Genomic DNA, 12,510 nt, shown 5'->3' with positions numbered 1-12,510 from the left:
TTAATCATTTCTTTCTGACTGAATGAGAAAGGTGACGCGAGGCAAATGTGTGATGTTTTCTTTTCGGGCAATCGAGCTGCATACGTCAAAGCGCACACTCAGAGTCAATTTAATACCAAGGCCATTATAAGTCAATGGGTTTTTCTCCCACTATAGAGTAAGTGAATTGGAGCTCAGTTCAATATGAGTGAATTGAATCTCAGGTTTTTTTTTACGTTGGCATACCTGTGATATTGAAAAAAACATGCCAGGGATTTTAAATGCTCACATATTCATAATTGACCTGCCTTGATTACAAATGGTTTAATAAATGAAAAACAATTTGTTAAAAAAGCCAAATAACTGTTGTTCTTGTGGCCTGGGACTTGAATTTCATCCCCCACCACAGACGCTTACTACTCACTTTTAATCATGTGATTTCCCAGAATCCCAAACCTCATCCTGCCTCATTAAAAGAACAGACTTATATTGTTTTCATTAACAGAAACAACCAAATATTTTAATCACATTAAAACGATATCAAACCACTGTGCATTCAGGTCACTGGGTTTTGTTGGGCTGTAACAGTAGTGGTAATACTTGAGATGGTTATTGTGATAATGTGATAATATGACTTGTTTTCATTCATGCAGCAACAGCTCCCCCTAGCAGAGAACAGTGGTACTGCACCAACCACTCACTGGATTTCAAAGAGCCAGTGTCTGCGTTTGCAAAAATGATGCCGAAATAACCACATCATGATGCCGATTTGTAAAAAGTCTGACTTATTGCTTTGTCAGGTCTGCAGGCGAGACGACAAACAAACAACTTTTAAAATGCTTGTTTTCTGAATGGAGTTCGGATAGATCAGAGCTGAATCAGACGTCATTACACTGCACAAAGATGCTATACCGTTCGAATGTGTTTACAGATGATTTTTGATAAAAGATGTATGCATTTTGCTTTTTGGGATGAACTGATTAAGTGACCGGTCTGCTCTCCGTCTCTCTTCCTCTCTCTCAGCAAGTGGACTTTGAGACTAAAAGGTCGTACACTTTGAAGGTGGAGGGATCCAACCCGCACGTTGACCCCCAGTACCTCGCTTGGGGGCCTTACAAGGACGAAGCCACGATAAAGGTTTGTTTTTTTATGAGTGCATTTGTCAGTTTGCATGCAGGAGAGTGTGTGCGTGTGGAGCCTTTTTTTTTTACTGTGTGTTTGTTTGTCTGCAGATATCAGTGGAGGATGCAGATGAGCCTCCTGTGTTTGTAGCTCCCAGTTACACCTTTGAGGTGGAGGAGAACGCGCCCGAAGGCACCCAGGTGGGACGCGTCCACGCCAAGGACACTGATGTTGCCAACAATCCCGTCAGGTAACAAGGAGGCACGCTCAGTGTGTGCAAACACACACAAAACACATCCACCGAGTCACGCTCGCAGCAGCGGTGTGAGAATTTCAATTTTCAAACCAGTGTAAATTGGAACAACCAAACCCATTTAAATAGAATTCCTTCAGCTTCGGTGAACAAACAATATGACTCTGAGAAATCTGGCCTGGCACTAATATTTTTATGCAGATAAAGAATTTTACAACAGAATAGGGACGCAAAACAGGATTACAAAAGCACAGCCTGCCATATTTGATATAAATCAACTGAAAACACTGAGTTAGTTGCTATAAAACAATATGCATGCCTCACTTTTTTTCTTTATTACTTCCTATAAACAGTAATTTTACATTACCTATACAAATAGCTGCTCGCAAAATTGTTTAGTTTTTGTAACCCAATTATCTCCACCATAATCCAACTGAAAACTCAATGTTCCCCTCTTCAAGGATTGCTGCATCTTACAGCTGCTCTCTGTTTTTTTATGAATATCACTTCAGTTTTCACAAAGAATTTGAGTGTATCTGTGTCTTAACATGCAAGCTAGAATAAATCCCTCCATCCTAACACTATTATGTCTGTGTGTTAATCCCCCGTACAGGTACATGATCCCTCTGTACACAGATATAGAGCAGTTCTTCAACGTGAACTCAGAAGACGGCATGATCACGACCACGAGGCCGCTGGACAGAGAAGCTCAGGCCTGGCACAACATATCTGTGTCGGCCACAGAGATAGGTACGTGTGCACAGACACACATCCACATCTAGAAACATCTGAAGTATGTATTAGCTTTGTCTGTTTGCCTGTTATGTCTGAATGTGAAGTGACACAATGTCGGTGCTAATTTACTGATATGTTCAGTCATTTCAGAAGAACAGTTAGTGAAATAGAAACAGTCTGCATGTGTTAGATCTTGGCTGATCCGTGCTACTGAAATGCTAAACATTATATATATATATGTATATATACTGGTATAGGATGTAAAGACAAAGTTAAAGAAGGACAAACAGATGGAAAAAGAATCCCAGACAGTCACCAGGCTGTACATTTGCTGGCATCCTCAGCCCAACCTGTCATTCTGCAGGTGCTTGGTACACTGCATGACATCTTATGTACAAAATTTAAGTGGATTCAAGCTGCTGACTTTATTTTTTTATTTATTTTTTCCCCCCCTCTGGCTGGGACTAAAGTTAGCTTTTTTCTTCTTTTTTTTTGGTGTGGATGTCAGTGAAGAACTGCTTAAAAACCTTGGTGAGCTAATTATATATTCAGATACAACCAGGAGGGATTAGCTGTATGCAGATCCTCGGTGGTATTATTTTTGTTGAGTTTTACCAGCTGTTACCCCAGGTAGTGTGGCCACGGGTCGGTGTATGTAACTGTTGCATTGTGGGCAGTTTGTCTGCATGGCATCGAATGTTGTTTTTATGTAGTTCAGTCAGAAGTAAGAAAAAACACGGATCTACTGCGTTTAGTTGGATATTAAGAGATGTGAAAGTTGTCCCACATGTGGATAGTAATTTGGATTTAAACTTCTTCTGACAGTTTTGTGATTTGGATACACGAGAGACACAGAAGCCAAAAATCTGACGATTAAAGAAAGTCTGAAGGCATATATAGTGCAGCTGTTTTCCCTGTACTTTTTGCTGAGTGAATGAGGTGGTGACAACCAAAAAAGGTTGATGCTTACGAAAGCTGTTATCTAAACTGTGACGCAGCGAAAGAAAAGTAAAAAAACTAAAGTTCAGGCACCACTGAAACTTTCAAGTATCCATCCCCACCACAAAAATCAACTATCCAGAGAGAGCGAGGGGTTGAAAAGAGGGGAATGCCAGTCGACTCACAGGCCCTCGGGCGCTTTTCTCTCCCAGGCTTCGACCCCCACATAAAAACAAACCTCTCCATCCAGCAGGCCACAGTGGCCCCACCCTGGTATTCTGTGGTCGCGGGCTCGAACTACCAGAGCGCCGCGTGGTTTCCCTGTGGCGTGCTAGACGCCAGACGGCCAGATGGAAACGGGCTCGCCGCCCACAAAACTAGGACCCTTGCAAACCGCTAACAGGCCATGGAAAGCTAAATAAATGCCTGGTAATGACAGGGTAGAGGAGAAAATCATACTGACTAGAATTACAAATATGCGAGGCAGTACAGTGTCGAAACGGATGGTTGGTTTTTTATCTGTTTTAAAGATGAACAGATAGAAAAATACATTGTTTTTTAGCCAATAACCAGCACGAATCAGGAGTCTGAGAAAGTGAGAGCAGGATAATAACTGAGTGGATATTTTGATGTCTCGCAATCTCGTGCCTCTAATTTTTGCAAATCAAAAACAACAAATGTCCGGCTGAGTGGCTGACGGGCAATCTTTGCTGGAAAAATATTCATAGATTGATTGTTAGCTTTGTGTTCGACCAATGCCAAACATGGATTACAATGCAGACACACCAGCACTCACACAAATGGCAGTCTGCTTTTAATGACTTTGACACTGCTTTGAATTGTTGCATGCAGCAGAATACTGATGACTAATACTATGTGTGTGTGTGTGTGTGTGTGTGTGTGTGTGTGTGTGTGTGTGTGTGTGTGTGTGTGTGTGTGTGTTTGTACAGGAGGCCACCATCAAGACACCAAAGTGCGTGTTAACATCAAAGTGAAAGATGTGAATGACAACTCTCCAGAGTTTGCCAACAACAACGAGGTCCTCATGTGTGAAACTGTCGCGCCAGGGAGGGTAGGTCTATGTCTATATTTCTGTGTGTGTGTGTGTGTGTGTGTGTGTGTGTGTGTGTGTGTGTGTGTGTGTGTGTGTGCGTGCGTGTGTGTGTGTTTACCTACCAACAGCGTTCTAGGTCTATGTCTATATTTCTGTGTGTGTGTGTGTTTCTGTGTGTGTGTGTGTGTTTCTGTCTGTCTGTCTGTCTGTCTGTCTGTCTGTCTGTCTGTGTGTGTGTGTGTGTGTTTCTGTGTGTGTGTGTGTGTGTGTGTGTGTGTGTGTGTGTGTGTGTGTGTGTGTGTGTGTGTTGTGTGTGTGTTTGAGTGTGTGTGTTTACCTACCAACAGCGTTCTACACTGATGTGTTTTCTGTTCTGATTTGTGTGTTTCTCTGTGTGTGTGTGTGTGTGTGTGTCAGGTTATTGAAATAGTGAGTGCAGTGGACAAAGACGAGATGGCTCACAGACAACACTTCACCTTCAGCCTCGCTCCGGAAGTCACCCACAACCACAACTTCTCCCTCAAAGACAACAGAGGTAGGAGACCTTTGTCATGTTATTTTATCTCGTTTCTTTTCATTCCTTTCTCTCTGCTTCTGACCCTTTTCTAGCAGCCGATCGCACAGTTCCTTCATCTGCCGTCTCTCTCTCTCTCTCCCTCCCTCCCTCCCTCCCCTCTTCCACTCAGATTAGATCAAAGCATAACCAGATGGAGGCTTACACTACCTTGTAGCGAGCAGCAGGTGCTCTGAATCTCACTCGCGCACACACTCATGCGAACGCACACATGTTGTGCGGGCAGTATTAATTGCGGTGGGGTCTCTGTCCGTCTGTACAAATATCTTAGGGGGCCAGCTGATTGAATTAAGTTTTCGTGACGCAAAGAAAAGAAAGTCAGAGACTGAGAGAGAAGAAGACTGTGGACTATAGACTGAAGAGAACGACAGAAAAGTAGAAATGTGGGTTTATTATGATGAACAGGGAGGGTTTGAGGGACCTTGTGAGCATAAAAAAAAACAAGAAAATTCGCTTTGGAGCAGAGTTTTTCCTCAACAGAATGTCACATGGCTCACTTCATTCGTCTAGATAAGGATGGTAGCTTTTTAAGAAAAGATCCAATATTGTGGTTTATTCGATATTTGCAGCCTTTAACAAACACCATTTCCCATAAGCCATAGATGTTCACAGGTTAAACATCGTAGCTCTCTGAGAGACGTTTTCCAGTAACAGCAGGTCAGAGAGGAGCGAACGCTGTAAAAGTGTTAAGACAGCAGAGATTACAAATAGAAAGTTATAAGAAAGGACTTGAAGCTTTAGTGAGTTTTATGGATTTGGATGAAACCTAACAACAAAGAGGCAAGCACCATAAGTCTCCTGGGAGCTGTAGTTTAGTCCGTGCTCACAAAGTTAATGTTGTACAACTTTGTTAAAATCACAAAGGTTTCAATTTCCTATTGCAACTAGTATGTGTCGCATCCTTCTTTCCTTTTTTTTTGTTTTTTTTTACCTGTGCTTTATTTTACCAGAGCGATACAGTCTTTGTATTGTTCAAGCATTTCACTATTAATAAAAATCATTTTAGTATCTATTTTAGAGTAAACTGTACAGAGTCAGGCTGAGAGATTGTTGTATTAAAGAAGTGTGGTAGGGAGGTCAAATCGTGATAGACCTCAATAGAAAACCATTCAGCTGGTACTGGCCTGTACGCCAAGAATACGGGTAAATGAAAAAGAGAGGAAAAGTGAGAAAGTTTCACCAGAAACCCCCAAATCTTTGGTTCAATAGAAAGCAGGGGGTGGAGGAGATAACATGTGGCACCATGCTGCTGCTGTGAATAAGTGATAACAGCTTTAAGGTTTTAAGGACGAGGCTTCAGTAAAGGTTAAGATTGGAGGTAAAGAAATAAATGCAGCCAGTCGGGGGTCCTCACAAGTACAGTAACACCAGTGAGTTTGAGTCTCCAAAGTTTGTCCAACAGTAACTCTGGGTAGATTTAATATAATACTTTCATTCAGTGCAGTCCAGTGGCTTTTATACGTTTCCCTTATATTGCTTGGTAATGTACTTTTAATGTAAATGATAAGAGACTCTTTGCTTGGTAATGAAGCTCCTGAAGGAACATCATATCTTCCAGAGATGAATCCAAGCTATAATAAAAGTCATTACTGTTCTTTGGTAGTTTAAAATATATTTTTTTAAACGTCTATTTACCGACATCTCTCCCCGCAGACAGCACGGCCGGCGTCTATGTGCTCCGTAAAGGATTCAGCCGTCTGACCCAGGACGTCTACTACCTCCCCATCGAGATAAACGACAACGGCTTCCCCTCGATGACCAGCACCAACACCCTGACCATCAGAGTGTGTTCCTGTGACAGCAGAGACACCATCCTGTCCTGTAACGTGGAGCCCTACGTGCTGCCCGCCGGCCTCAGCACCGGGGCGCTGATAGCGATCCTGGCCTGTATCGTCATTCTGCTGGGTGAGGAGCGAAAACGGATCATTGGAGATTTGTTTACAGAATGAGTCTTTTAATCTTCTGAAACCCCCAAAAACCTGCCGGCGGGACTGGAAAGGATGTTTTCTTTACGATGCCATGAATCATATAAAGTTGAATTTCTTTGATAATTTATTTGACAAAAATTGGAAAACAATGGAATCTATATACACCCGACATTTTCCAAGAACCCACAAGTGTTGCCAATGTTGGTAAAAAAAGGCTTGACGTGCTATGTACATTGAACTATTTACATTTTTACAACCTCAACATACAGTAGACTGTTGGTCTCAGGTGAATCATTCATTGTTTCCTAGTTGCACTGAAGAGCACCAAATTTAATATTTTTTACAGCATTTGGTTAAAGCAGACTGATTGTACTTTTCTGATAAAATTTTGATATTTTCTTGAGGAAATATCACAATTTTAAGCTTTGTTTTGGTTGCTTTTTCTGAAATAACTGTTCTACCACATGAGGTGTTCGAGGGCCATTTGAAAGATGAAAAACTGACGATAATGACAGTTTTTTACAGCTTCTACCCATGATAAACGGTGTAGTTTTGGCGATTGTTAAAAAAACAAAACAAGCTTTTCAATCCTGCCGGCAGGTTGTTTAGGGTTCAGAAGGTCCGAGTCTGTTTATTTGATGTCCTAGATAAACCAAACATGCTGGGTATTTACTTCAAACAGAGGTGAAACGTGGGGAACTAGAGTCACTTCTACTCTTCTCTCATACCCAATCTTCGGGGTCTCTTTCTTTTAGTTTTTTATATTTGGTATTTTGTGAAAATGTGCTTTCAAAAACAGCAAAAGTCTTCAATTGTGTCTCCAACCTTAGTTTTCTTCCTCGGCCCACATATTAGCCGTTATCCATTTTTTTTTTTACTGTAACGTACTCCCACATTGTTTCCCATTCTACCCATCGTACTACACAGCTGGGATCCCTTTAGAAATCTGACATGTTGATAACCAACTGCAATTAAAATGGCGCGTGTGTGTGTGTATAGCACAATACAGTAATGATATTAATTAAACTGTCCAAGGTCTAATTACACTATCTCCCACAGTGCATACTAATTACCCAATGCTCACTTTTTCTCCTCTTTCCTCACAGAGATCGTGTGAGGATTGTTATGTAACACCAAGACATTTTATTTGATTTGTGTGTTTTTTTCTCTCTGGCAGCAATAGTGGTGTTGTTTGTTGCGCTGAGGCGTCAGAAGAAGGAGCCCCTGATAGTGTTTGAGGAGGAGGACATCAGGGAGAACATCATCACGTACGATGACGAGGGAGGTGGCGAGGAGGACACGGAGGCCTTCGACATCGCCACACTACAGGTACGAAGAGGAGCGAGGTGGAATCCTAGCGTTTCTTCTGTTTGTTTGTTTTTGTTGAAGACAATAATAGCTTTGTTATTTACAGATATTTGAACATGACGCACCAACAGCTTGCTCATTCTCTACAACTTCTGAAAGTCTCTTTGCATCCTTTACCTGACTGGTTCTCTCTCCCTCTCCGATTGTTCAGAACCCAGACGGCGCCAACGGCTTCCTGCCGAGAAAGGACATCAAACCAGAGCTGCAGTTTCCCCTCAGGCCCGGCGCTGGCCACCCGGCCGCCAACAGCGTCGACGTCGACGACTTCATCAAGACTCGAATCGCGGATGCCGACAGCGACCCGACGGCGCCCCCTTACGACTCCATTCAGATCTACGGATACGAGGGCAGAGGATCGCTGGCCGGGTCGCTGAGTTCCCTCGAGTCCGTCACGACAGAGTCCGACTTGGATTATGACTATCTGCAGAGCTGGGGGCCGAGGTTTAAGAAGCTGGCCGATTTGTACGGGACCAAAGACTGCTTCATGAACGATGGCGACGATGGCGAAGACTCTTAACAGTGGTCTTCCAGAGTGGACGCCCCCCCAAACCCCCGATTTCTGATGAATTGATTCCATGAGGATTTGTTAACTGAGGGTTAACACTCCCCAGTACCCAATCGTTACCAACTGATCCGTTCACGCCGACGTGTCGACGGACGTTAACAGCTCTCCCTTCCGCGGCGCCTACCAAGACGATTTGTTAATGAACACATAACGAACTCTTGGACTTCCAGTTTTTCCCCCCAAATCTCTGCTTTCCCGCCTACAGTATGTCTTTCCCTTTCTCTTTCTACGGACTTAAGCATTGCAGGGCTGGTAGATCCGTTTTTGTCGCCAGTTTGAAAGTAAATTGTTGGGAACAAAATGTTTGCTGTGTGATCAAAAATGACTTGCTTATAGCTAACTGTTTAGTTTCTTTGAGGTTCTATATACTTTTGTGGACTGGATTCACGTACTTCCTCAATGGCTCCTGGGAGAGATTTTATTCCCTGAACAGGTTCCTGAGTCGGGGGTATATTTCCCCTTAGCTGCTCTCTTTGTTGTGTATGTAAAACACACACAGAAAGAGAGGAAGAAGGAGATACAAGCTAATGAAAAGAAAAGGTTAGTATGGGATCCAGCAACGGCCTGATGTTGTGAAAGAGAAATCAAAATGGTAAAGAAGACGTGTCGGTTGGGGTCGAACAGTTGAAAGTAAATGCTTTTATCAAATGTCGTTGTTGTGTGTGCAGAATTCAGCAGGTACTGTGGTTTAAATAGCGCGACAGACTCTGGGTTGTTGATACTTTGAAGACGCTCGCAGCATCTTCACAGTATGGTGGCCTTATAATAAATAAACAACAACTCCAGGGGGCGAACATTACAAAAAGGTGAGGATAGAGACCGCTGGCTTCAGTAGCGACACACAGACAGGACTGAATATCTGTGAACACGTCACACAAATACCGTTCGGTTTTTTGTTTTTTTTACTGCTCCCGAAACGAGACGGACTGAACGTGGATTCAACGGAATAAAAACTGTGGATGAATCTTCGTCTTCGTTCTTCACGGAGGAGAATGACGTGAAAAGAAAAAAGCTGCCCGTCTCCACGCCCCTGTGTCCTCCCCCCCCGCCCACATCCCCTCCCCGATAAACAATCACTTCCCACGCCGCGTCCACCGACGAATGATCACTTCCTCATCCAGAGTCCACCAATGATGATCAATCACAATGAGTATGAAACCTGTGAGCTCTAAAAATCGCCTTAAACCTAACGGACACTCTTGCAACGCAGTGCATTCTCTCTTTTTTTTTTTGTTGCTTTTCTCCTTTCGTTTCTTTTTGTAACTCGAAAAAGTATATTCAGAAAGCAAACTATTCTCCATGTTAGGTATGTACAGAGCAGCGTGCAGACGTGTGATGTTTCACTTTGAGGATCCAACTTGCGCCTCCCGCACTCTTGAAACAGGATGTGCAGTTTCTGACCGCTACATGTGGAACCGGGGGAAAACTTGCGTTGTGTATTTTTTCCTCCTCGACACCGGCTATGTCGGCAGCAACACCTGTTGCATCAACACGTGTTGCTATTCGAACATAAAAACGTGCACGCTGGAGAATAACACAAGGCGTGTTTTCTAAACCACATTTACAGAGAAACCAGAACATCCTTTTTTAACCGTGTGGGTTCTTGTTCAATCTCTTTTTTAATGTTATTATATTATTATGATTATTATTGTTGTTTTTTTATTATGATTATTATTATTATTATTATCAGCATTATTATGACAGTAATTGTTCTTTTTTTTGGCTGCAGCTACACAGGAACAAATTCATGTTTAACTTTTTGGCAAATTTGATGTTCTTACGGTCGTCTAAACATGGAGGTAAAACAAAGTATTTGATTTTCTTTTCTGGACAGCTATAAGAAATCTACAGCCAAAAGTTAAACATCAGCTTTGGTTTATGCCTGTGTGAATACAACCTCTCTCATTTCCTTTGGTTTGGTTTCAGTTCTTTTTTTTGTTTTTTTTTCATTATTTGGCGTTTTTTCGTTCCTTCTCCCTGTTCAAGAGGAAAACTAGCAATCCGTTTGTTGCAGCGAGAGAACGCCTCGTTTTTATTCTCTGTCAAGTTTTATGGTACCGATTTGTACAATTTTAAAAGTTCTTATTTTAGTATACATGCAGAATATTACAGTATTACAACAAAAACATGTTAAGAAGATGAGATTAAAAGAAATGTTACAGCATCACACTTATATTTTCTGAACATTGTAATGTTGCTTTACTATGTGCTTCAATCTCCGAAGCGAAAAAAAAACAAAAAACTTTGAAATAAATGCTCTTTTTATAAAATGATATTGAATTATGTGTGGGGGTAAACTTTGTGTCAGCTGAATGTACTTACAGATACGGAGCGGACCTGAACCGGTGAGTTGATCCAGAACAAATGGAATGGAAGAACTTTATACAGCAAGCTAATGCAGTGATTAGAGAGTATGTAGATAGTAGAGAACAAAGGTCAAGGGAGGAACGTGATCAGACCAGGCAGCAACCTACAGTTCAGCCGAGTGAGGCCCATGTGGAAGTGTCTTAAAGCTGCATTCTCTCTGCTGTCCAGCAGGGGGCGACTCCTCTGGTTGTATAGAAGTCTATGAGAAAATGACTCTACTTCTCTCTTGATTTATTCCCTCAGTAAACATTGTAAACATGAGTTTATGGTCTCAATCTCTAGTTTCAAGTCTTCTTCAATACAGCATGATGTTCATTTAGTAAATTATGCTCCATTTAGAGTCACACAGACCATAAAGCAGGGTATGCTTTAGGGCGGGCTTACTGTGATTGACAGGTCTCTGACGCTTCCAAAGAAGGCCTCTACGTCACTTCTCCGCATTACAAATATGGTAACTTTTGTTCATTGGTTGCGAAAAAAACAACATGGCGATGGCCGTAATCCAAGACATACAGTCAATGGTCTAAACACAATGAGCAGCTGATGGGAGTGACATTTGCTTTTTAGGTATTTGGTCATAAACTAAAGTTAAAAAAATTAGAATGCCATCATGAAGCCAATGAAACCCCTTGAGAAGCTCAGGTTACAAACTGTTTTTTTCTTTACCTCACCTTGCAAGGTCACACACTGTCTTTTCAAGTTTTGCAGTCTACTTCTATTTTGCCTTTGTGAGAGCAAGAGATACCAGTGCAAAATATTCAGAAAACAGTTCTTCTGGAATCACTTTAATATGGCTTAATAAGCCATAAACGATTCCTCAAAATACACCTTTGGAAAGACGTTGTCGTTTCCATTCACTTCCCCATCATAAAGAAATGTCATGTGCAAATGCATGAATACAAAGTATACAAACAGATGCATTCACACACACAAACCGATTGCATTCAGTCACTCCGAGGGGAGCAACACTGAGAAAGGTCAGGCTGCACTTTAGATGCACAACAAAGAGGTGATATAGAAAAGAGAGATGGCGAGAAGACAAAGGAGGAAGTGAAAGGAACGAAGGGAAATGAAACGAAGTGGGTAGGAAGTGAGACTGGTGCAGAAAAGTTGCACCTAAAACCATTTTGCAGTTATATTAGTAAGGTTCTATTATTTAAAAGTGCTTGTATACATTTATGATCTGATCTGTCTGACCTAGCTTGAATTGCAGTATTGTGTGGAATTAAAGGCAGATCCTTAAACATGCAATGAATTTTGGCTGCAACTAACAAATATTTTCATGATCAATTAATCTGCAGATTCTTTTCTCAATTAAAAATGTGTAAAAAAGTTGATTTTACATTTTATATTAAAGTGTTGACAGCAAAGAAGCTACAACCTGAGAAAATGGCAAATGATTTGATTTTTTTTTTTACTTACATTTCTTTATTGATCAACTACATCTGATAAAGAGAATGAAACATTAAATAAAGAGAATATAACATTTAATAAAGATAATGAAACATTAAATAAATAGAATAAAACATTAAATAAAGATAATAGATGATGTTTCAGCCTTCGTGGCATCAACTTAAGATCTTAAAAATAAGAACTTGAAAATGTAAATATATACATATATATATA

General features: G+C 41.3%; 1 protein-coding gene across 1 annotated transcript in view; it reads left to right on the top strand.

Moving 5' to 3' along the window:
- The window catches only part of cdh11 (cadherin 11, type 2, OB-cadherin (osteoblast)), an 87,064-nt gene extending 76,296 nt beyond the window's left edge, over positions 1-10,768 (top strand). Inside the window, exons 9-16 of the mRNA XM_054599976.1 lie at positions 1,003-1,116; positions 1,212-1,351; positions 1,968-2,104; positions 3,979-4,100; positions 4,500-4,617; positions 6,310-6,561; positions 7,762-7,913; positions 8,104-10,768. Of these exons, the coding sequence (XP_054455951.1) occupies positions 1,003-1,116; positions 1,212-1,351; positions 1,968-2,104; positions 3,979-4,100; positions 4,500-4,617; positions 6,310-6,561; positions 7,762-7,913; positions 8,104-8,469 (1,401 nt within the window). The 3' untranslated portion in view covers positions 8,470-10,768. The remainder of the gene's footprint in view (positions 1-1,002; positions 1,117-1,211; positions 1,352-1,967; positions 2,105-3,978; positions 4,101-4,499; positions 4,618-6,309; positions 6,562-7,761; positions 7,914-8,103) is intronic.
- Positions 10,769-12,510: the final 1,742 nt, after the last annotated feature.

Source organism: Anoplopoma fimbria, chromosome 6 (assembly GCF_027596085.1).
Source record: "Anoplopoma fimbria isolate UVic2021 breed Golden Eagle Sablefish chromosome 6, Afim_UVic_2022, whole genome shotgun sequence".
Lineage (NCBI taxonomy): Eukaryota > Metazoa > Chordata > Actinopteri > Perciformes > Anoplopomatidae > Anoplopoma > Anoplopoma fimbria.
This window is presented reverse-complemented; position numbering and strand designations above follow the sequence as displayed.